Here is a 25,531-nt window from a genome sequence, read left to right as displayed (position 1 = left end):
TTAAGTATTGACAGAAAAAAATACATTAAATAAAATATGAATTTGAAACATGGGTTAAGGTCTGTACCGTAGACTTGTTAATGATATTGCAAATGAAGTCGTTCGAATTAGTTTGAGTGGTCATGAAGACTCAGAAGGAAACATACTAATTTTTGTTATAAACATTAACTTTTTTTTATCAATAGTGTTAAAATTCATAATGAAATGATGGAAAATTTAATTTATTTGTATAATAATAATGTTTAAGTATTGACAGAAAAAATACATTAAATAAAATATGAATTTGAAACATGTGCCAAGGTCTGTACCGTAGACTGGTTAATGTTATTGCAAATGAAGTCGTTCCAATTAGTTTGAGTGAACATGGAGAATCAAAAGGAGACATACTCATTTTTGGTATAAACATTAACTTTTTTTTATCAATAGTGTTAAAATTCATTATGAAATGACTGAAAATTTAGTTTATTTGGATAATAATAATGTTTAAGTATTGGCAGAAAAAATACATTAAATAAAATATGAATTTGAAACATGTGTCAAGGTCGGTACCGTAGACTTGTTAATAGTCCAAGAAACATTCATTGAAAGAAAACTGAAACAAATTAAACGCAAAAGATAAAAAAATAATAAATGTTGATTGACATTGACAAAATTGATTTATTTTGATGATGATTAGCATTAAATTATATTTATTAATTATTTATTTATTTTTCGTTTGAAACATTAATCTTATGTTAACATTAATCTTATTTTTTTAACTAACATAATTAAAATATCTAACTCTTCAATAAAAATTTGAAATATCTCCTCCTAGTTTGAGTCATCATTCCTATTAATTTGAATGACCATAGAGAATCAGAAGGAAATATTTCATAAATATAAATTATTACTACATGTACACACTTATATAATTTTGTTTATTTGGATAATAATAATGTTTAAGTATTGACAGAAAAAAATACATTAAATAAAATATAAATTTGAAACTAATATTGAGTTACGTGTAGGTAATAAAACATAATTTTAAGGTAATGTGTAAATGTTATATATTGTTTGATATTGTTTGGAATAAAAGAAAGGATGTATAGTAAAAATATGTGAATCAAACGATTACATGATTGAATAATATGTCCCTCATTAAGTTATGAAACATCAAGAACACTAAGTCATGAAGCATCAAGGGGCAGGAAAAAGAAATGATAAAAATATAAGTAAACGAAATAAATTCAGAATTAATTAAAGCAAACCATAAACTGTTCAGTTAAAATTAAAATGGAATTGAAAAATTATTCGATACCCAAAGGTATTGAACTTACAACATTAATAAAAGTATGAGAAAAAGGCACATGAAAGAACCTTTGGAATGCACATAACTAAAATCAGACATTAGTAGTGTTAGCCCGTACCTTCAAATTGTTTGATGTATTTCTTCTTTTTTTTATTGAAGAACCTTTGGAATGCACATAATTAAAATAAGATATTAGTAGTGTTAGCTCATGCCTTAAAATTGTTGACTGTATTTTTTTGTCTTTTTTTTATTGAAGAATCTTTGGGATGAACATGACTAAAAATAGATATTAGTAGTGTTAGCCCGTGCCTTGAAATTGTTGGCTGTATTTTTTTCCCTCTTTTTTGATTAGAAGACCTTTGGGATGCACATGACTAAAATCAAGTATTAGTAGTGTTAGCTCGTGCCTTTAAATTGTTGATTGCATTGTTTTTCTTCTTTTTAATTGAATCTCCTCCACCATAAATTAAAGAAAGTAATACACACACAAAAATTACAGAGCATAAATCTTTCGTCCAAATTTAATCTACAATTAAAATTCATATAACATAATAACAGATGGTAACTGAAATAAGACCACACAAAGAAAAGAATAGAGATCTCATATGGAAATACGTTTGGTTGAACAGTATGGGTTATTATAAATCATCTTATATTGTTTTTAATTTCTAAAGATAAAACAAAATAAAAAGGAATAAGTCAACGTGCAAATTATGTTTATTTCGATATCCTAATAAAATTGTTAAGTAGTTTAGAATGAAATGAAAAATAACCAAAATAAAAATAAAATATGGTTATTAATTAAATGTTAATAAATTGAAAATGACTTTGGCAAAAATAAATACAAAATTGAAGCTGATTTGAATAAAATGTTAAAATTGATAGTGTAATATTTAAAATTGATTGTTTAGTTCAAACTAATTAGGAATAAGTCAATGTCTACATTATCATTATTTTGATATCCTAACAGAACATGCTTATTAAAATTGATCAAACTTTTATAAAGTGACAATCATTAAGACAGAAATAAATACAAAAGTGAACCTGATTTTAATAATTGGTTAAAATTGATATGGTAATATTTAAAATTTATTGTTAAGAATCAACTAATTAGAAATAACTTAACTGCTAAATTATTATGTTTATTAATTAAAAAATCATGAATATTTTAATATACTAACTGAATATTTAAAACTGATTGTTAAGGATCCATTAATGGAAAGGTTTAAATTATGATTATTTACATATCTAAACAGAATATGTATAGTAATTTGAAAATCATGATTATTTTCATATACTAATAGAAGATTTAAAATTGATTGTTAAGTACCTATTAATGAAAAGGTATTTTAAATTTCCTAACGTTTTGTTTAATTTTTAAATCCATAAAACATATTTTTAAATATTATCGATTGTTAAGTTTCTACTTATTAGGAATAACCAGGTTCACTTTTTAAGATTAATAGTGTAATATTTAAGATTGATTGTTAAGTAAAATGATATTATGATTAAATTTTTATAAATTGATGATGATTAAGACAAAAATAAATACAAAAAGAAACCTAGTTTTAATAATATGTTAAAATTGATATGGTAATATTCTAAATTGATTGTTAAGAACCTATTAATTAGGAATAATTCAACGTCTAAATTATGATTATTTACCTACCCAAACAAAATATGTTTAGTAATTTGAAAATCATGATTATTTTAATATACTAACAAAATGTTTAAAATTGATTGTTGAGTACCTATTAATGGAAAAGTCTTTTAAATTTGTCTAACGTTTTGTTTAATTTTTAAATTCACAAAACATACTTTTAAATATAATTGATTGTTAAGTTCCTACTAATTAGAAATAATATGTTAAGTTCCTACAAAAGTGAACCTGATTTTAATAATATGTTAAAATTGATATGATAATATTTAAAATTAATTGTTAAGAACCTATTAATTAGTAATAACTCAATGTCTATATTAATTTGAAGATTAATAGTGTCATATTTAAGATTCATTGTTTCCATGTCCTACCAGAATATGTTTATTAATTATAAAATTATGATTATTTTCATATCTTAACAGAATATTTTTAATTGACTGTTAAACCAAACAAATTGATTTTATTATCCATAAATTAATTTCCTTAACTGGTCCAAGATTATGTGACTCGGATATACCAATTAAATGATAAAAGTATAAGAAAATGTAAAAAAATAAAAATTAAAAACTAACATTCCAATGAAAGTTATAAGTTACTAAAAAAACTTATTTACTGGATAATCAATTAAATGAGTTTTTTAGCTAATAAAAAAACTAAAAACTATTTAAAATGTTTTGTCAAATATAACTTAAGTTGACTAAAAAATTAGTCAATACTTTTGAATTTGTTTCATTTAAAATGGTCATGGTAGGAATGAAAATACAAATATATCAGGAAAGAAGAAATGCAATAAATGAATAAAAAGGAAAAAAAATTAAATAATTAAAAAATTAGGAAATATGGAGAAGCGTGAAATGAAAGTGCAAAAGCAAAGTGTATTGGTAAACGTAAATATAAAAAAATGAATCAATAAGCGTATTAATTACGTTTTTTTAAAAAAGTACATCGATAATATTGTGACATTTAATTACAAATGAATAAAAAGGACAAACGTCTTGTCATGTGGTCATAATTGTTGTTGGTTTTCGAAAAACATTAGTAATCCAAAAGCATGGGTATTGGTATTCAAAAAACATGAGTATTGGAAACACATCTTTCTTTCAAATGTTTAATTTATTATTTAATTTATTTGTTATTTGAAACACATCGTTTTATTTATTGAAAATGCGTCGTTTAATAAAGCACTATATCACGAATTGACATTTTTAGACGGTAATTACAATGAACCACAGCTTGACATGTAGGCCATCCATGGCCTTGTTTGTATAATCCCTTCCTTAGATTTTGAATTCAAACTCGATCTCTGTTGATCTATTGATTGTAGATATTTTCATTTTCAATTTTAAAATGTACATCTTCTTTGTTTTGATTTTAAGTTTTTTCCATTTATGTGATACGAATATAAACTGGAAAACAAAAAAAACCAACAAATTTTAACTTAAGAGCCAATAGGAAAAAAAGAAAGGGAAATAGAAAATAAAAAGTAAATATTCATTGGTAAAACTGGTTGTTGTAATTACAACACAAGATCTAGGCCGTGAATATTTTTATGAGTGATCTGAACAATTTATATACAAAAGATTCAGATGCTTATTAAAAACAAACTTGAAATTAGAATTACAACACAAATGTCCTATTTTACAGATTCACTAAACAGGTAAAAAGTATTTTGTGATGAACTGTTGAGTGATCCCATTGAAGTAGTTTTTCTTGGCCTAATTGAATTACTGGTCAATCTTCAGCCTGATGAAGTGAAAAATAAATAGAAGTCAATCTCACTGATGTCACACAAAAAGAGGATTGAAGTTAAGCAAATTGGTTCAAAATAACCCTTAACCAAACCACAAAATAAAAAATAGAATGCATGTGAAAATTGCAAACCGATAATATCATCCTGATGACATCGTGGCTACTCCCCCGTGCGTGACTAACTATTCCAAGGGATATATAAGGACATAGTTAATGTTGCTTTTGAAAAAAAAACCAAAAATGGTTACATTGACACAAATCTGAAACGAAAGCAAAAAAAACCAAAGTTCTAAGCTTTAGAACATTTAAACTACATGCAGTGAAAAAAACCCGAAAAAATGCATACAAATGCAAATACAGGTAAAAAGAAAACGTAGAAGAAGACAGGGAGGCAAAAATCAAAGCTTTTTGGGATAAAGCAAGAAAATGAATCTGTATTCATGGAGTTTGGAGATAAAAATCGAAGCTTTTGGAGATAAAAATGATAGCTTTAGAAGAAACAATAAACATGCAGTGAAAAAAATACAAATAAAAAAGCACATGGAGAGGGAAAACGAAGCACATTCATGGAGTTTGGAGATAAAAGTCGAAGCTTTTTGAGATAAAAATGGTAGCTTTAGAAGAAACAACGAACATGCAGTGAAAAAAATTAAAAAAAAAAGCACATGGAGAGGGAAACCGAAACACATTCATGGAGTTTGGAGATAAAAATCGAAACTTTTTTAGATAAAAATGATAACTTTAGAAGAAACAATGAAAATGCTGTGAAAAAAAATCGAAAAAAAGCACATAGAGAGGGAAAACGAAGTATAACCTTTGAGTTTTTCATTCGGCATCTCCGTCATTTCCGTTCGGCATTTGGAGAACAACAACACCAAGGCATCGTCTTCGAACAGTGGTAGGAAAAAAAAGGTAGCTTTAGAAGAACAATGAACATGCTGTGAAAAAAATCGAAAAAAAGCACATGGAGAGAGAAAACGAAGCATCACCTTTGAAATCGAAAAAAAACACATGGAGAGGGAAAACAAAGCATAACCTTTGAGTTTTTCGTCCGGCATTTCCCTCATTTCCGTCCGACATTTGGAGAACAACAACACCAAGGCATCGTCTTCAAACGGTGGTAGGAAAAAAAAGAGAATGAGAAAGACAAAGGGTGGGGAGAGTGAAACAGAGAGAACGGTGGTAGGAAAAAAAAAGAGAGAATGAGAGAGAGAATGAGAATGGGAAACGGTGGAGAGAGAATTGTAGAAATAATTGGGAAGACGTGTAGCAAACAAAGGACACCGTGTAGCAATGGAAAGCGTAAAAAATTAAAAAACGCATTGGTAACTGAACGACCAACGCAAAAAACGACAAAAATAATAAATGTATAATTAGACGACGTTTTTGGGCGGGAAGTTGGATTGCTAGCATTGTGACACGTTAGCCCTGACAATGCCACGTCAACATTGTCAGAGCCTTATTTGTATCATAATAGATGATTTCAGTTAATATTAAAAAATTTGTTTTTTAAGAGATGCACTAACAAATGTATTATCAGCCCTTCTCTACATTTTAGTAATATATTGAGATGGAGAGGTAACTTTTCTATAGCTTTTTTTTTTAAAAGAAAGATTAGGTATTTTCACATTTTCTAAAGATTTAAATTTTTCACATTCTCTAATATATATTTGAATTTTATTTTTCTTTTTAATAAAAAAAATTCTTTATTTTTGCTCTCTGGTACTAAAAAGTTTTGATTTGTGTCCCTAATCTATTAATTGCTGATGTGTGTCTGTTAATTTTACACGTCAATTTTGTGTCCCTAATCTATTAATTAGACTTCCAAGTAAGAAGAGCTTTATGGTTATATTAATTATTAATAATATTTATTAATTTAAAATATAATTAACAATTATAATTATAAATTTATCTTAGAATTAAAATAAGATTTAATTATTCATTTAATTACTATAATTTTTAAACTTATCATTTTTAATCCTATAATTAATAAGGGGATTTTTTTAATTCTTAAAATTTACATTTTTAATTCCTGAAGGTTTCATGTCGTTAAAATTCGAGTTAAAAACATTTAAAATGTAAAATATAGGACAAAGTTGAGAGACTTGAAAATTTGCTTATCAAGGGTAAATAGTAAACAAAATAAATTTAGAAATGATAGAGATTAAATAACTAATTAAACCTTAAAATAAAAACTGATGCAACACAAAATACTTGTGTTGTTTTGCTATCTTAGAAAGGCCAAATGGATCAGCCTTTCCTCAGTCTCATACTTGTGTTCCCTACACACGCTCCGCCTCACTTCACCGCAAAAGGGCTAGGGTTCGCAATTGCGAGTCATCATCGCTATCGTGGAGGGTCTCGCTTGGGGACGTGCTGACGGCGATCACGTGAGTTGTGTGCCTCCGAGGTTGATGTTCTCGTGTTTTGGGGGTTAGGGTTTCGTGCGAGTTTGAAGCATACGCGTTTGGCTGAAGGTTTGGATCAAGGTTCTGGTATTGAAGGTTGTGGTTCCAAAAGTGAAGTAGGTGGACCAAAACAGGTGAGTCTTCTTTATTGTGCTCATGTTTTTTATTCTCTCATGTCTGCTACTATGTTGTCATTATGTGGTGGGGTGCACATGGGGTGGGGTCATTGTTGATGGAAAAAATAATATTTTTTTAGGCTAATTATTTTTTTTTTCTGGTTTTTTCAGAGATGGCTTTTACTGTGGAGGTTAACCATGGGGGTTATTTTACTCCTGAACCCTTTTTGAAGTATTTTGGAGGAGACATAACTCTGTTATCAGAGATAGACATTGACAAATGGAGCTTTTTTGAATTTGTTGGGATTCTGAAGCAGGATGTTAAGATTAAGGGAGATTTTAAGTTATGCTGGGAGGGGGCTAATGCTGGATTTAAAGAGTTGGTGTTGGATAGCCATGTTGCTGAGGTGCTAAATTTTGGGTTGAGTCAAAACTCTCCAATGGAAGTTTATGTGGAGAAGTTAAATCATGGGTTGGTTGATGATGTGAATGTTGTTGATGTGGAGGAAGGTGTTGGTGGTGGGATTGTTGAGCCTGAAGGTGCTGCTATTTCTGATAGTGACTCTGATGAAGGTAGTTTGAAAGTGATTTTGATGGAGATAATGATGGTGTTCTTTTTGAAGATAGTGAGGAGGAGGGAGCAGTTGCAGTTGATGATGGTTTTGATGAGGATGAACCTTTGGTTAACCTGATTTTGAGGAAAAAAAGGAAAAGCTCAAGCTGATGGTGAGATTGGATCTAATGGTGTTGATAAGCATGTAGAAGGAGATGATGAGATGACTGAGGGGTATGAAACTGAATAAGTTGTTAGTGGTGGATCAGAATCTAATGAAAAGGATGTAGGTAAGTTTGTAAGATTTAGAAAAGAAGAGTTGAGCAGAGATTTTCAGTTCAAGGTGGGTTTGGATTTCTCCAGTATACATGAGTTCAAAGAAGCAATACTTGAACATTCTATCCTGAATGGGAGACAAATTGTGTTTAGACCAAATGACAGAGTAAGGGCCAGGGCAAAGTGCAACCAAAAATTTGGTCATGTGATTTTTTGCAGCAAGGTTGGGAGGAGTGAAATTTACAAGATTAAGACTTGTAGACCAAAACATCACTGTGGTAAGGTTTTCAAAAACAAGAATGCAAGCTCTGAGTGGGTGGCTATGCTTTCTGCAGAGAAACTGAGGTCCAACAATGATATTAAATTGACACAAATAATGGATGATGTCATATTCAGATATGGCATTGCCATAAGTTTGGTTGTTGCTTGGAAACTGGATGATTGCTAGAGGAATAGTTGATGAGGCGGCTATCAGACAATACTCATATCTTAAGACTTATGGTGATGAGCTTAAGCATGTCTGCGTAGGGAATAGCTATAAACTGATATTAGAAAGACTGCAAGAGTTGTTGCTGCCTAGGTTTGGTAGCTTCTATATGTGCCTAATTATTGATTGCAGTTGGGAGAGATCCCAACGATCAATATCTCCCTTTAGCATTTGTTGTTGTGGAGAATGAAACAGAGAATTCTTGGAAGTGGTTTTTGGAGCTTCTTGTAGCCGATATTGGAGAGATAGATGCCAACAAACCTCTTTATACATGTAATTTTATTTGGACTTGTTTGCTTGATACCAACAAATTTATTCTTTCTATTGCAAGGATTGGTTCAAACACTTGGAGCATAGGGGCCGGTGAAGAGAATAGGTTTTGCTTGAGACACTTGTATCAAAACTTCAAGAATTTTTTTGGTGGAGGGACACTTCTGAGAGATCTAATGATGGGTGCAGCAAAGGCAACATATGTGCAAGCACATGATTGGGTGATGATGACTGTTGACAAAAATGCATGGTGCAAGCATGCCTTTTCTCGTTATCCTAAATGTGATCTATTGATGAATAATTTGAGTGAAGCTTTCAATAGCACTATTTTAGTGGCAAGGGAGAAACCAATAATAACATTATTTGAGTGGATTAGGTCGTATTTAATGGCTAGGTTTGTTACACAATAACAAAAGCTAGCAAAATATAGTGGTGAAATTATGCCTAAACCCATGAAGAGGCTAGATGGGGAAATTGAGCTTAGTCGTAACTGGAGTTCAAGTACTCTTATAAGATATTAGAGATTACCCATGTTTTAAATGGTGAAAAGTTTGTTGTGAACTTGCACCATAATTCTTGTACTTCCAATTTCTGGGGTATAGTTGGTATCCCTTATCACCATGCGGTGGCAACCTTGTAGTATGTTGGTCAAAAACCTGAAAAGTTTGTCCATCAGTATTATAATAGAATATATTGTGAACTGTGCTACTCAAATGAAGTGTCTGCTATGAATGAACAAAGGATGTGGGCAAATGTCAGAAATGTGGAATCTGTTTTGCCACCTGAATATAAGAGAGGTCCAGGTCGACCCAAGAACTTAAGGAGAAGGATCCTACTAAATTGAGGAAAAAAACAACACCTTACCAGTGTAGAAGATGCGGAAAAATTGGACACAATCAGAGGAAGTGTGATTTGCTTCCTCCTACCGTTGATGAGGAAGCTGTCAATGCAGTGCTTATGGCTGAAAATGGAGTGCCAATGCAGTGCCTGTGGCTGAAAATGGAGTGCCAATGCAGTGCCTGTGGCTGAAAATGCAGTGCCTGAAGCTGGAAATGTAATGCCTATTACTCAGTCACAACAAGCTGGGAATGATCTACATAATAACATGGTAAATTTGCTAATTTAACTTAGTGTATTAAATGAACATTCAATAATAAACTTTCAATGGCATTGATGATTTTGTCATTACAAGTAAATGAGCAGAATGCTGGAAAGGTGCAGAAAAGAAAAGCACCTGCCAAGCCTGCAAAACCAGCTCATGTCAAGCCTGCAAAACCAACACCTGTTAGTGTCAAGATTGCAAAAGCAGCTCCTGTCAAGACTGCAAAACCAGCTCCTATCAAGAATGCAAAACTAGCAGGTAAATCTAAGCAACCATCAACCAACACTGATTAAGAAGGATGTTTTGTATGTTCTACCATTGGATCTGCACAACTAAAGAATACTGCTGCTACACCAGCTGCAACAAGTCCTGTTGGCCATTATACAAAAATGTCTTATGGTATTGCAAAGTCAGCTAACACGGTATGTTGTCAACAAAGTGAAAGTAAGATGAACATTGGGGTTTTTGATTATGTGCAGCTAACATTGGTATGCTTGTTTATGCAGGGAAAACGTAAGGATGCTGTATTGCACAACAACAATGATAAAGCTAAGAAAAAGATGAAGCTATCTGAAAGGACAACACCCTCTGCAAACGCAGCCCCATCAAGCATTCATAAGCTGAAAAAGTTGTGTGAATTGACAAAAGGGTCAATCTATGCATGATGTGATTGAAAGTAAAATAATGCAATCAACCAGATTGATAAAATTGTGCATGAGCTTGGCTTATCCAAACAAAGCAAAATCAAATGGACAAGCAAATATTCAGAAGGTTATTTTATGTTCAAATCCTAAATGCTAATCTTATTCAAGAATGATGATTAGATGCTGGCAAACTTTTTGTATTTTTCAGGGTGATAAGGAAAAATATGATGCGAAAGTGCAAAAGAAGGCCCAAGGTTTGAAGCCACCAAGACCAGTCACAAAAAGCTCCGCCACAACAACAAAGGAATCTTTGTCACAAGAAGTTAATAGCCCTACTCTAGGGCTGCAAAAAACACCTAAAAAATAGTAATGGACATTGTTACATGCACCCAACAAAATTGCTGGTACACTCAGCAATTATGCGCTTTTTTCATTTTCCGTATGAGGTTTACGGATTAGCTGATCTATATGAGCCTAATTCGTAAGTGTTTTTTTAAAAAAAAACTCAAAAATATGTTTTACGAATTAATTTAAAATTAATGGTTCAAACAAGAGTCAAACATGTGATTTTCATGTTATTAGCATGACGCTCTAACTAACTGAGTTAATAGGTTAATTATGTTATAAAGTAAATAATGTTATATATAAAACTAAAATCTTTAATGTATATTTAATGTGCATGTAAATTTAAATAATAAATTGTGACTATTAATTTTGATATAGCATAAGTACTTTTGAGTATTCGAATTAGACCTTTTTTCTCTGTGCAGAGAGGGTGCTTGCACTTGTCGCCAAATTCACGTTCCTAATTCAACAACTTTACGTTTTTGGGTTTTTTATTTTTACAAATATCTTTGAAGGAAAGTTTATGTTGTACATCTTAATAAGATTTTGACAGGATATGTAATGGAAATTTGTTCTTGTTAAGGGATCTTAGTAAGATTTTATCAAAGTACACAATATAAACTTGATTTTGTTATGTATGTTTACAAAATCTTGCCAAGATGTAAAATAGAAGCAAGTTTTCTTGGTGTATCTTGACAAATTCTTTCCAAGACATACTATAATCCCACGAATACATTTTTCTTCCTTATGTGTTGCATTGGAGCAGTCTTTTTTATCAAGTGTAGACTGCACTCTTTATCACGGTAGCACTAACTTAACTTCAATAGGACTTCTTTCCTTTCAAATACCATTGTCCAACACTCATTCCAATCTAAATTTTCTCATTCATTCAAATCAAGTGATTAAGCACAAATGATTAATGTGTTAAAATTAAGGGAAATTGTTTTGGTATTATCTGAGTTTGATTCTTGATAGAAATAATTTTTTGTTAAATTTTACTTCTTATATCAAATAAGTATTCTGGCAGGACAAAAAGAGATACTTGATGCAATATATCCTATGAAACTGAGTACCCTCTCGACTATATACCCACATTTAGAAACGTGAATTTTGTTGCTATGTATTGAACAACTTCTACCATGTTTATCTAAATGTGGAATCCAAGTACTTATGACAATTAGACCGTGCATTAACAATAAGGACCTCGCAACACAGAAAACATAGGTACCTAAACCTAAAATTTTTAATTTATTAGGGACCTAGCACATACTGGATATTTAATGAAGGACCTAAATTAAAAAAAATTAATTTATTAGGGCTTAACACATTGTATAGTTTATTCGAGACCTAGCACTGATTGAAAAATTTTATGTAAAAAGGATCTAAATCAAAATTTTCATATCAGAAATCATGTATATATCAAGAAGTATTAACATATTTAAATCTTTTCTAAATTATAGACAAAATTAACTTATATTACGTTCAAATTAGAATTCAAATTTAGTATGGTCCAAATTTAGTCCAGTTAATATAGTTATTAAGTCAACAAAGAATCTAACTTAATTAAATTGTGTGTCTAAGTTGTTATAAATTTCTGGCATTAGAGTTTGACTTCATCTTTCAAACAAAAAAAATATAATAATCAAGTTAAACACATGTTACTAACATGAAATTTCTAAAGTTTCTCGCATAGTATATTTGTTACAAATTTTTTTATTCTTAAGAATTAAAGACAAATACTCAAAGATTACAATAGTTCATGCAATCTAGGCAATAAGTTATACTATATCATTCCATCTCGTCACAATTTATCTTTTGTTCTATGCTAAATTGGAATTTATCTTTCGTTCATAATTCTTAGTACCACATCATACATGCTTAACTAATTATGAGTTGCCAAAACTCAAAAGGATATCCGGAGTGGTCCCATTGTCTGCCACGTCACTGTGAAACATAAATATCATCACAGGCAATCAATGTTTTTTAAGTACTTTTACGCAGAACTGTAATAGCATTGACATTGTGCATTTTTCTATTTTAAGAAAAACAAAACCCTTAACTTCTCAAACCATTAATGGTGTATTCTAGCACTAACATACTCGTAATGCTTAAACATGAATTTAATTTCTATAAATTCGTGCTTTTTAAATTTTGAGTCTTATATATATATATATATATATATATTTGTTTTTAATTTACGTAAGCTTATATTTTTTTTTAAATTTTAGTCCTTATAAATTTACTTATTCATTTTAATTCCTGTAAATATATATATATATATATATATATTAATTTTAATCTCTTTAAAATTTCATTTTTAATCCTTGAAAGTTCATACTTTAGAGACTAAAACTAGAAAAATACAAATTTATATGGACTAAAAATAAACATGAAAAATTAACAAAGACTAAAATTAAAAAAGGCAAACTTACATTAACTAAAAATAAACATGAAAATTTACAAAGACTAAAATTAAAAAAAAACACAAACTTATCAAACTAAAAAAAAACTTAGAGAAACTAAAATTAAAAAAAAACACACAACTTACAAAAACTAAATTCATATTTAAACCTATTCTTAATAGTGCAAATGGTGCATTGTTAAATTTAAAGGTGTAACAACATTATTTGAATAAAGTTAAGTTGAATTAGGATAATCTCCCAGTATATAACAAACCGTTAATTTATTTATAATTTATTAAAGAGACTTTGAAAAATCTATTTCTAATCTATTTAATAGAAAATATTCATGCTATATCATTATTTTTTTAAAATGTAGCAACAAAAAAAAATAACATAAATATTGGAAAGAGTTATAAGATTAATCTAATGGTGAAAGAAAAAATGAGGAGATGAGAGGTCGCAAGTTTGACTCTCCCATTAATAAAAATTTAACAATTAGCAATTAATATTTACCGATAAAAAACATAAATAATTAAATAAATTGGAAAAAATAATGAATGAATTATTAACTGGTCACTTAAAGTGATATGAGAGCAAATATGAATAGAAGATATATATACATAATGAGCTGTTGCTTTTTTCCACTATGTTTTTTCCAATTAGTTTTATTTTAAACATCATGTACAATTATACAAAATTCTGTTAACCATTCAAATAGAATAATAATAGGATGTGTTACTTATATTCAATCTAACTTGAATGGGAAGTTGATTGTTTCAATTGTAAGTGCCCATGTCTGACCCCAAGGGTCCATTCAGTTTGTGAAAAAAGAAAGAGAAATGGGCAGAAAGTTTCAAAAACTTGGTATGTGTCTCACATTCTTACTGTTTTAATTTAAATATTTCTTCTCAATTCTATTTTTTTTCCATTTATTTTCACTCTACGGAACTGTAAGTTTAACTTGTGCTCCGTGGTGTGTAATTTAGCATTCATATATTATTGAGACCATTTGATGCTTCTACCCTGTCCTTGCATCCTACCATGAAACCTCAACAGCTTAGGAATCTCAGAAACCTCAACATTCAACAGCTTTCTCTTGACGGCAGATGGTTACACAAGTTGTCATCAGATTCCACCTACATACCTGTTATGTCAGTGATCATTCTCTATTTCTGCATTAACCTTTGCATATTTCTTCTACAGCTCTTATCATGCAAGAAAAATCTAACCATTAAACACAGTCATAGTCTGAGAATTATCCTATCAGACATCCTCATTATATCTGAAAATGTCCTATCACCTCTAATATCTACTCCAGTGGCTCCAGCAGCTACTAGTAAAACATCTTCAATTAAGGCAGCATTTCCCATAATGTTGGAACTTGCTCCACTCTCTAGGCTTGTCCTATCGAAAAATCTACTTGGTTGTTTGAGCTGATACTCTCTTGTATATGTAGCCATGCCAGTTGGATTGAACCGTGTTCTTCCGCATCATCCTTTGGCACACATGAAACCAGAGCTTACAATAGGCACACTCTCATCACCATCCACATAATAAACACCATTTTGTAACCAACTTCCCTCCTCTTCTCTATCTACTGAACTATCAATTTGGAAAGGAATACTCTTGTCCTTTTCAGAAGTGGAGAACTTGTGTATATGTGATCTTTCAGTCAGAATTCCAACGCCATATAGACAGTATATTTCCATATCCGGAGCATCTGGTAGTCTGAATCAGAAATTCGTGTTAATTTTTCTAATATGCTTAATTAGAAAAGGAAAAGAAAATTGCTCCGTCTGATCATCTAAAGCAGATGCTCAATTTTGGTAGCAAGAATTCTATAACATGTTCTTTTATGGTGTTGTAACAAATGAGTGAAAGTAAAACTAAACTTAGACATAAGGAATGTCTGAATAACTATGAAAGTTTGTGTCAAAGTTAAAGGAATGTTACAGAATCTTTTAAGAAAAAACTAGTTAAAAGTATTTCATGAACCTACATACTTACTTGGTCTCAAGAGGATTAGACCAGTATTTGTGGTGAGCATATTTTGGATCATCTAAGTTCTTTGCTATTCCGTGAGAGAAGTGAGCCTCACCACGCTTCATCATTTTTGGAGCCACAAAGTTAAGTAGATCAAAAACTGTACTCGCAGTATAATCCCTTTTTTTAGCAACTTTTTGGATGCTTTCTCTGCTCATCTCATCATAATCAGTCCACACAGCCTCACATGATAAGTTAAAGGTAGCAGAATTGCTTCCCCATGAAATTTCCTGCTGATGACAAGACACGTGAATCATTGTTGTTCTAAAATATGTTTATTACACTGATCAGAACAAAAAAGTGGCAAATCCACATGGAAACTGAAATAATTACCATCATATGCTTCAAAGTTCAATCGATGATAGGAATGCCTTATTAAATATGCACAGTATTATAAACACTTATAAAACAAATAATATATATTTAGTCTTGGATGCTCTAGAATAAATGGAATCTGCCCTGGAAAATTACAAGATGGCCTCTTCTAATGGTAGAAGACTATACTTAAAGCACGGCATATAAGAATCATTACTTCTGTTCTTCCATATCACAATTACTACACAGTTGAAAATTGAGCAAGTTCTTTGTTTCTTCGGAAAAAAAGTGAAGTGACATTTTATTAAGAACAAAGAAAAGTGTGAAGTTATGGTATCTCTGAATGAAGGGTAATGAGAAGTGAATCAGGTAACTGTGAGCCTGCCTCACCAAAGGAGATTAAACTTCCAGAATTCATAGTTTCTTTTACATGGAGATCTTCCTGCGATTCTGCTTATCACTGCTTTTAAAGTTTTCTTACTTGCAAAGTGCTTCACATATTCCTTCTTTACCTGATCATAGGTATTCCATTGTTCAAGACACCAATCCAAGCCACCCCAGATGGTTTCACCACCTTTTGGCATCAATGAGATGATTGAATCCCACGTTCTACACACCCGCATAACTCGCTCAAGAGTTTGACGACCAAGGTAATCAAAATTTAAAATGCCAGAAGCCAAAGCTCTGCAAAAAATGAGTGACTCCATCATCTACTAAATGTGTAATAATTGTTTGTGGTTAAAGTTGAGATTTTGACATATTGACCTTTACAATCCTAGTTGTCAGTTGTTTAGTGGATAATCCTAAATTTTCATATTCAAATAGTCTCTCTTTTACCTTTGATTTATGGAAAAATACAAGTAGATGAGTCGCTAAATGCGTAACAATTGTTTGGGGTTACAGTTCAGATTTTGACACATTGACCATTACAATCCTAGTTGTCAGTTGTTTAGGGGATAATCCTAAATTTTCATATTCAAATAGTCACTCTTTTACCTTTGATTTATGGAAACATATAAGTAGATGATTCACTGTTGAATTAGATAATATCAATCCACAAGTTATTACAAAATCTTAACAATTAGGTAAGTCAAAAGACTTGCGTGTATATAAGCAATGTTCCAATCTTTTTCATTTTACTATACATATTACTTGCAGACTGCAGAGATTCTGTTGTGTCCAACTTCTTCTCTTCTTTAAAATGTGACAATCAGTTGCAACTTAATCATTATCCTGTATTTTCTTTCATTTACCTTTTAAAGTTCTTTTTCTAACTTAATATTACTGATACCTTCAATATTTTACTGAAATTTGTACTTTAAATCCCCAGATTATTAGAGACAGATAGCATTCAATCCACTAATGAATCATGATTTCTACTATTTCAAATCATACCTTCAAATTTCATAATTTCATAACAAGACGCCAGATTGAAATAGAGGATTTTGTTGCAAATACTGACCTGACAAATGTAACACTGCCTTCGGTTGAAAATATATTGCTAACTGCCCTAGGATCACCAAGAAATGCAGGGCTAATATTCATGATTGCTTTGATGTACTTGTCACACCAACCTGGACCACCACCGCCTCCTCCCATGGGAGGAGGTGTCTCAACCCATTTTAGGAAATGGAGAAAATAAATAGCCCCCATAGATTGTGGTACCACTACCACTTTCTTATAGCCATTTGTTACAAACATAAGCTCAATATGACTCTTCAATCTACTAAGAGCTTGGTCTCGAATCTGATTTGTCCAATTCAAAAACAATTAGCTGAAACTTGTTTCTGCAAAGATGCCGACCATGCATGATTTCAACTTAAATTTAGGTAATAGGAACGGAAAGGAAGGAAAGGAAAGAAATACCGAGGGGGGAAAAGGTTCCAAAAAGAAAAAAGGGTGAGATTGGGAGAATAAAATGAAGAGAAAGTACACCTATATCATCTCTCGTGAAATTAAAAGCAAATATCACATTCTTTTCTTTCAACAATGAATATGAAAGCCTGGTAGGCAGTTCCATACCACAGTGTGATTGCAATTCATCATTGATTTCATCTGTAGTTTTCCTAATAGTAAATGAACAAGAACAACTTATTCTAGCACAAGGATCATTTGAGCAACAAGAATTGAACAATGACAGATTGAGGTTGAATTCAATAAGCATTATACCATAAGGTATTGATTTTTCTTTTTAAATAATCATTATACCTCAGTATTCTGGAAAGACAGTCTCCAGTCATAGGCAGACATGAACAAATTCCTCCCTTCATAACCAATTCTTGCCAAATTTTCAATCAAATCTGCCCAAAGAAGATAACCAGAAGCAAAATTATCAGCAGCAACAAGCCCTGGCACTGCCCTGACTCTAATGCCTGGAGGGTCCAGCCCAGTCTCATCATGCAAGGAGAGATGCTCTAACCAGCACAAAGGTCTACAGAAAAGAAAGTGCTTGTATTAATATGTATTGATTAATGAATTAATGAGTGATTGGATTCACCATTCACACTCACAACTTAAACTAAAGGACTAAACTAATACGCAGTTCAATAAGTGCTTTTGGTGTTATCTTCAAATCAAAATTAAAGTTTTACCTTAGTAATATGCGTAATTAAAATTTCTATTAAAAATTAACATAGATTACAAGATGAAACTCCAATTCTAATTGGAAAATAGTACTAAAAGTACTTGTAGAACTGCATGTAAGTTTTTTCCTAAACTAAAATCCTAGGTCATGTAAAGTTTCAACACCAATATAATTAAGAGAAAAATGATTATGCATTTTATACAATCATCCAATAAAAAATTACCGTTCCCGATAAGTTTGTTTAAATTATCTTATAAGTCTTATCTGATTTGTATTTGTAGCTGTGAGTGCATCACCGTTGAACTCTATATTTAACACCCTAGCTAACTTACTCTACCATGAGTTAAGAGTATGAACAGTTAATGAGCTTTAATTATAATCACACCTTTTGAGGATTTGAACAAAACTATCACCCCACAACCGTTTTCTGAAAAGTCCTTCAGCACAAGACCTCCCTTCCCAAAGCTCCAACCCACCAATCACAATGCCCGGTACAAGAACAACTGGGTGAAGTGCAGTGACTCCCTCACGGCTTAGCCTTACCCCAGGTGACTCTGGTGCCTCAAAGCCAAACAACGTGGCAGGCAAGCACCCATACACCAAAGAGAGAAGCCACCAAGTGGTGCACATGTACCCTATCATCCAAAAGCAATAATCAATGCACCTCCACTCATGCTTCTTTTCCCTCTTATTCCCTTCCACTTCATTTGTAACAATGCTCTCGTCCTTCTTCGTTTCTTCAAAAGATTGAAAACCAAGGGAAAGAGGACTTCACAATCACCGGCTCCACCAAGCAGAACTTCTTCAACCTCCAAATTGAAACCATTTTCAGTACTCAAACTCACTTGAAATGTTGAAATGCTGCTTCAGATGAGTCACTACTGAATCAGTAAAAGTGTTCACTGTTCAGTATTCACTATTCAGCGATACACATTATTGCATATTTGTCAGTGACAAATTAATGACACTCTTATTCATGAAGACCATGTTGGAAATAGAATATATTAACTCAAATAACGGGGCTTGCTTTGGGGTTTTCACTAAGACACTTGTCTTGAAATAATGAAATCTACACCATGCAGCACTGTATAAGGTGTCACTGTGCTGAGTTCCAAGCGTTTCTATTCTGTTAGATTTCATCTTAAAACCAATTGGCATTAACTGAAGTTGCCCAACAGATATATAAGCCGCACTCCAAGGATTGAGGCAGCCGATGTGGGACTTGGGTATTTCCCAATACACCCCCTTCACGCCCAGCACTTATTGGGCTTGGTGCGTGAACCACAAATGGTGGGTACTCGTCGCAGCGGAAGTGAAGACGAGGTCCCAAGGTCAGAACCTGCTCTGATACCATGTTAGATTTCATCTTAAAACCAATTGGCATTAAGTGAAGTTGCCCAACAGATATATAAGCCGCACTCCAAGGATTGAGACAGCCGATGTGGGACTTGGGTATTTCCCAATATATTCTGTGTTTTCACGTGGATATGCTCCTTTTTCTTTATCTTTTTTTTTTTTACCCTTTTGGACCTTTCCACCAAGCATGGAATGTGAAATGGAAGACACCAAAGAACGCAAAGAGGTTTTGTCTTGTGTGGTATAGTAATCAACGATGTTATATTTAAACCAGTGGAAATGACTATCTTGAATTATTTTAAATAGATTAAATATTAACATAAAGTTTATAAAAGATAAAGAAAAACCAGAACAATAAGATAAAAAACAAAAGGATGATATCACTAGTTGGATTTTTTAAACTATGGTCGGTAGAGTTGGTTATGTTACGAAACTTCATGGTTCGTGCGAACAGCGAACTAGAAAACGAGCAAGACATCGAACCTCAACTATGTTCCCTACTTGATCGATATTCTCAACCACTCTTTCACGAACTGTTCACTCTCTCACGTTCACTTCCCTTCAGACATTTCCCAAACGAACTCACTCATTGCATGAAATGTGTGAAGAACTTTTCCTGTATACGTAACATTTGCATATTGAGTTACAACAACTGTTACAGTATTTTTTTTTTTGCTATGTATAATAGTCACACTAAAGCTTAAACATAGGATCTCATACATATTATTCCAAACCTCCCACCACTAGGTCCACCTCGGTGGTTACCACTGTTACAGTATTACTGCTACAATAATAATGTCCTACCACAGAAAATGACACTTTATTTTTACTGTTAACTAACGAAAGGAGTTCCAAGAGATTAGAATAAGTGCAAAATATGCAAGCATATAGCAGATTTTTTTGGTCTAGACTACAAGTATCTTCCTTTGGAGGTAATCTTGTTCTAACCAGATAGAATCACTATGAGCGACAAAGTTTTCACTCCAAATATTTAACGCAACTGCATGTCAAAACTCAAACTTCAGACTACTAACTAAACTAGAAAAATCCTACTCCCACACCAGTTAATCCGCATACTTGGTGATAGGCATATAGCAGATTGTTATGTTCCACCCCACACCAGTTTATAGAAGAACTCTTGGAAAGTAGGAAGTGTTGCCAAGTGGTGAGACTTATAGTCAAGTTAAAAAAATGACGACTTTGTCTACATTTTTAGGTAGTAAAGCAAAACATAGAAATTTTACATTTTAGGAAAGTAAATTTTGGTCATAAATAAGGGGAATCTACTTTTTACAATAGTAGAGGATTATGTTATGTTCCACCCCACACAAGTGCTCCTCTCTCTCCTGTACTCCCACATGTTGAAAAGGAAAGAAGTCCTTATTTGGCTAAAGTGACAAATAGATTAGATCCTATGATTGGTAAAAGAATGTTCATGGAATACGCACTGCTTCTCTAACGCTGGCTCAGTACAAGAAGCAAAATACAAAATGAAGGATTCTTATGTTTGAATTTGAAGTTTGACCAATTTCATAGCTACTATTATTTATTTACTGCAATCACACGATGTAATTCCATATTTGGTTTCAAATATGCATTTCTTTATAAGCATACTTTAGTACTTTACCATGTTCTGCCCATACTTGTGCCACCTACCCATAATCCAAAACATCAACTTCACTTCTAGTTTGCACAATGATTTTTGGTTTTCCTGCATCACACAACTTAAGACATTAAAGCTCTCACCTCCTAGTTGTTTAGCTGAACAATCAAGCAGATAGTGATATGGCATGTCGATTGAAGCCTGGAACATTGATCCAGCTATTCCCAGCTTCCTTGGCCAACCCTTTTGTCCTCATGATGCTTCTCAGCTCTTCCACACAATCCCACCTGTCAATGGCTGCATAAAAATTCGATACAAGCACAATATTGCTAGCTTTATTGGGTTCCAACTGCAAGAGATGCTTTGCAGCCAATTCACCTCTTTCAACATCCTGATTAAGACTGCAAGCATTCAACAATGCTACCCATACTCCTGCAGTAGGCCTAGTACCTTGCACAACCATGTTGTGATATGCAGACCATACCTCTTCTATATTACCCGCTCGACCTAAGATATCTATGTAACAAGCATAGTGCTCCGGATCCGGTTGAAGACCATACTTCTCCCTCAACAATTTGAAACAATTTTTCCCTTCCTCCACCAGTCCAGAGTGACCACAGGCAGATAAAACAGACAAAAAAGTCACAGAATTTGGCAACACCTTACTTCCAACCTCCCTCATTTCTCGAAACACCTCAACAGCTTCACGTCCTTGCCCATTTCTTCCATACGCATCAATCATACAAGTCCAAGAAATCACATCCTTCTCACAAATTCCGTCAAACACCGACAGAGCCTGCGAAATCCTCCCGCATTTCGCATACATATCCAACAAGGCATTGCACAGCTGAGTGTCGAAAGTAAAACCCCAACGAACCGCAACACAGTGAATCTGCTTCCCTGCCCACAAATCCAAATTCTCAGAGCAACCCACCAGAGCACTAGTGAGTGCAATAGCATTGGGCCTCACAAAACCCATAACTCTAAAAGCCTCATCATACCTCCTACTCCTAACACACCCAGAAACCATCGAGTTATACATCATATCATCCTTCCAACAACCCTTCAAACTGTAAAACACTTTCAAAGCATCATCAACACACCCAACACTGGTGTAAAAATCAACAAGAGCAGTGCTCAAAACAACCAAGTCACGCCCCATACACACCACCAAACCATGAACCTGCCTCCCAAGCTCCAACGCCTTCAACGAAGCGCAAGACTTCAACGCGGAACACAAAGTGAACTCACTAAGCTCCACATTCTCCCTCCCCATCTCTCTCAGAACCCCAAAAGCCTCAACGGGACGATCACACCTCAAAAAACACGAAAGCAGGGCATTCCAAGCAACAACATCTCTGTGACGCATTTCATCAAACACCTTTGTTGCTTCATCCAAAGACCCACATTTCGAGTACATGTCAAGCAGCGCGGTTTTCGCCACGGTTCCGGAATCAGCGCCGGTTTTGAGCATCTGGGCGTGGACTTGCGTCCCGAATTGTCCGGAGACACGCAAGAGAGAAGAAGCGCGCAAGATGGAGGTGAAGGTGTAGGCGTCGGCGACGACATCGGAATGCGCGCGACGACGGAGAGAATGAAAGAGGGTCAATGCGGAGACAGGGTCGCCTCGGCGAACGTAAGAGGCGATGAGGGAGTTCGTTTGGGAAATGTCTGAAGGGAAGTGAACGTGAGAGAGTGAAGAGTTCGTGAAAGAGTGGTTGAGAATATCGATCAAGAAGGGAACATAGTTGAGGTTCGATGTCTTGCTCGTTTTCTGTTTCAGCTTTGCCGTTAATGATCGCACGAACATCTTTGTCTGGTGATCCTACTGTAGTTCGCTATTCGCACGAACCATGAAGTTTCGTAACACGAACCATAGTTTAAAAAATCCAACTAGTGATATCATCCTTTTGTTTTTTATCTTATGGTTTTCGTTTTTCTTAAACTTTATTTTAATATTTAATCTATTTAAAATAATTCAAGATAGTCATTTTCACTGGTTTAATCTTTAGTATTTGGGTTTCTTATTTTATTTCTTTATTTTTTTTATTTTACAAAAAGAAAAAAATAATTATATATTAATATTATAAAAAAAATTACAAGTCATTTAATCATAATTCACATCATAATTCACTATGTATGTGATAAGTTTGTTAACTTTTAAAATAATTATTTTAAAGTAATTTAGATGATTATTTATGATTAGATAATGATATAAAACTATTATATATATATGAAACTCTTATAATAAATGCATGTATAAATTAATTAGATAAAAAAGACAAATAAGGGTATAATTGATAATAAAAAAAAGATGATTGATGTAATAATCTTGACTTTGCATATGATAAATAAATAAGAACAAAAATTCTCCAAAATTTGACAATTAAAAAAACAGAGAAAGTAATAAAATCTTATTCGAGTTGGATATTTGACTAAAAATATTTTAAAATAAATAAATATGTATATATAAAAGTTTACTTATAAAGTAATAGTAGTAAATGTTATTATAACCCTATATTGCATAATATATACAATAGATAATATTGGGAAATACCTAAATCTTACATTGGCTAAAGATAGTCTCAAGATAGAGTTTATAAGGTGAGGGTAACTCTCACTCTATGAGCTAGTTTTTGGGGTTGAGTTAGGTCTCTCACATTATACACTCTAAGATGATATTAGAGTCAGTTCTGATCTTGGAACCACGCTTCTGTTAGTCCTCGCTTTGTGGTGACAAACACCCACCATTTGTTCACGCATCAAGTCCAAGGAGTGCTTGACGTGAAGGGGTGTGTTGGAAATAATCCAAGTCTCACATCGGCTAAAAATAATCTCACATTATACACTCTAAGATGGTGCAGGGTCAATATTAATGCAAAGGGTCACGCACCAAAAAGCCCAAGAAGTGCTGGGTGTGTTAGGAAAAACCCATATAAATGAGGGAGGACCCTCACCCCTTGAGCTATCTTTTGGGGTTGAGTTAGGTCTCTCACATTACACACTCTAAGATGGTATCAGAGCCAGTTCTGATCTTGAGACCACGCTTCCGCTAGTCCTCGCTTTGTGGTGACAAACACCCACCATTTGTTGTTCACGCATCAAGCCCAAGGAATGCTTGGCGTGAGGGGGCGTGTTGGAAATAATCCAAGTCTCACATCGGCTAAAAGTAATCCCACATTAGAATATATAAGTGAGGGGCAACCCTCATCCCTTGAGCTAGCTTTTGAGATTGAGTTAGGTCTCTCACATTATTCATTCTAAGAGATAATTTATATCAGTTCATTATTTAATAAAATATATGCTAGTATACATTGAATTTGATGTTGTGAAGTGTGAATATATGTCTCGGGATTATTTAATAAAATATATGCTAGTATACAATGAATTTGATGTTGTGAAGTATGAATATATGTCTCGGGAGGGTGAAGGCCACACAGAAGACCCATTGAGCAAGTTGGCAAGTGAGCGAAAGGAACTCTTAAGAGTGTCTTTAGTATAGAGGATGAAAATAAATAATATAAAAGTAGAAGAATATTTTTTTAATTAAAATAAAATGTAAAAAATATGAATTTAAAAAAATATATAAAATTTCCCCGTTATCTATCAAACATACCATAAATCAAATTTGGTGTTTAACGGTGGAGGCTTTTTCTCTCAGAATGAACCTCCGATCCAAGATTCCATTATTCGTATCAGTCCAATATCTGTTTTGTTATCCTTCTGTGATACGTTCCAAGGCCCTGTAAATTTTGAATGACACACATACAATACAACTATATATATATATATATATATATATATATATATATATATATATATATATATATATACACACACACAAAAGTTAATATATATAGAGTTTAGTGGAAGAAGTGATGCTTTGCAATCATTTTAGAGAGACTCGGCATTGGTTCTCGGCAGTTTTGGGAGGGGGGGTCATGAAAATACGAAATTATATAAAATATTTGTATTCAATAAACATAGAGAAACTCACGTAGGTAAAAAATTCACATTCGCGTTAATTACCAAATTAAAAATCTATCAATTAAGGGTATGAAAACATCTACGGCTCAAATCAAGACCGTCCAAAACTCCAGAGAATGAACTAAAGACTCAGCATGTGAAACAAAAATGATAAAAACTACATGTCTAAAACTTCATGCAATTAATACAGAAAATTATGCCTCAATGTCACATCATATCAGAACATTGTGTCTCAGCGTCCTTTAGCATGAGGTTCTTTAAAGTCATCCATCGAACCATTTGCTTTCACGAACACAAGATTCGAGATCATCACAAGATTCAAACACAAAAGACACACATAGAG

General features: G+C 32.8%; 3 protein-coding genes and 1 long non-coding RNA gene across 9 annotated transcripts; 1 reads left to right on the top strand and 3 right to left on the bottom strand.

Annotated features, from left to right (window-relative positions):
• Window positions 1-4,418: 4,418 nt before the first annotated feature.
• Window positions 4,419-6,179, bottom strand: LOC114373744. The gene is made up of 2 exons (XR_003658457.1): window positions 5,512-6,179; window positions 4,419-4,691 (listed from the first exon to the last, which is right to left on the bottom strand). It is a non-coding gene; the product is annotated as an uncharacterized LOC114373744 (long non-coding RNA).
• A 755-nt stretch (window positions 6,180-6,934) lies between these two features.
• Window positions 6,935-11,739, top strand: LOC114372883. 4 transcript variants are annotated; one of them, XM_028330442.1, is made up of 7 exons: window positions 6,935-7,239; window positions 7,393-9,915; window positions 10,011-10,167; window positions 10,267-10,331; window positions 10,416-10,680; window positions 10,762-11,034; window positions 11,324-11,739. In XM_028330442.1, exons 2-5 carry the CDS (start codon window positions 9,865-9,867, stop codon window positions 10,572-10,574), a joined length of 432 nt encoding a protein of 143 aa, XP_028186243.1. In that variant the 5' UTR covers window positions 6,935-7,239; window positions 7,393-9,864; the 3' UTR covers window positions 10,575-10,680; window positions 10,762-11,034; window positions 11,324-11,739. The 4 variants fall into 4 exon arrangements, 2 of the variants coding, with proteins under 2 accessions (XP_028186243.1, XP_028186242.1); XR_003658377.1 differs by having other exon boundaries at window positions 10,011-10,331; window positions 10,762-10,957; window positions 11,324-11,640; XR_003658378.1 differs by having other exon boundaries at window positions 10,000-10,331; window positions 11,324-11,640.
• Window positions 11,740-14,366: 2,627 nt separating this feature from the next.
• Window positions 14,367-23,065, bottom strand: LOC114377620 (pentatricopeptide repeat-containing protein At5g66500, mitochondrial-like). Of its 3 annotated transcripts, none has more exons than XM_028336225.1 (7): window positions 21,345-23,065; window positions 18,628-19,123; window positions 17,867-18,089; window positions 17,121-17,724; window positions 16,171-16,342; window positions 15,308-15,573; window positions 14,367-15,028 (listed from the first exon to the last, which is right to left on the bottom strand). In XM_028336225.1, the coding sequence occupies exon 1, from the start codon at window positions 23,009-23,011 to the stop codon at window positions 21,368-21,370; it is 1,644 nt and encodes a 547-aa protein (XP_028192026.1). In that variant the 5' UTR covers window positions 23,012-23,065; the 3' UTR covers window positions 14,367-15,028; window positions 15,308-15,573; window positions 16,171-16,342; window positions 17,121-17,724; window positions 17,867-18,089; window positions 18,628-19,123; window positions 21,345-21,367. The 3 variants fall into 3 exon arrangements, with proteins under 3 accessions (XP_028192026.1, XP_028192024.1, XP_028192025.1); XM_028336223.1 differs by having other exon boundaries at window positions 17,121-17,404; XM_028336224.1 differs by lacking the exon at window positions 18,628-19,123 and having other exon boundaries at window positions 17,121-17,404.
• Window positions 15,987-19,596, bottom strand: LOC114372974 (putative phospholipid:diacylglycerol acyltransferase 2). Its single transcript, XM_028330537.1, has 7 exons — window positions 19,391-19,596; window positions 19,024-19,103; window positions 18,628-18,877; window positions 17,867-18,089; window positions 17,121-17,404; window positions 16,140-16,342; window positions 15,987-16,039 (listed from the first exon to the last, which is right to left on the bottom strand). The coding sequence occupies exons 1-7, from the start codon at window positions 19,594-19,596 to the stop codon at window positions 15,987-15,989; spliced, it is 1,299 nt and encodes a 432-aa protein (XP_028186338.1).
• Window positions 23,066-25,531: the final 2,466 nt, after the last annotated feature.

Source organism: Glycine soja, chromosome 11 (assembly GCF_004193775.1).
Source record: "Glycine soja cultivar W05 chromosome 11, ASM419377v2, whole genome shotgun sequence".
NCBI classification, from domain to species: domain Eukaryota; kingdom Viridiplantae; phylum Streptophyta; class Magnoliopsida; order Fabales; family Fabaceae; genus Glycine; species Glycine soja.
This window is presented reverse-complemented; position numbering and strand designations above follow the sequence as displayed.

Coding starts and splice junctions, on each gene's coding strand:
- LOC114372883 (XM_028330441.1), top strand. CDS start 7,395: ATGGCTTTTACTGTGGAGGTTAACCATGGGGGTTATTTTACTCCTGAA.
- LOC114372974 (XM_028330537.1), bottom strand. CDS start 19,596: ATGGTATCAGAGCAGGTTCTGACCTTGGGACCTCGTCTTCACTTCCGC. Junction 17,405..17,866: donor TGTCTTTCCAGAATACTGAG/GTATAATGATTA, acceptor TGGACAAATCAG/ATTCGAGACCAAGCTCTTAG. Junction 16,343..17,120: donor GGCAGTGTTACATTTGTCAG/GTCAGTATTTGC, acceptor CATTTTTTGCAG/AGCTTTGGCTTCTGGCATTT.
- LOC114377620 (XM_028336225.1), bottom strand. CDS start 23,011: ATGTTCGTGCGATCATTAACGGCAAAGCTGAAACAGAAAACGAGCAAG.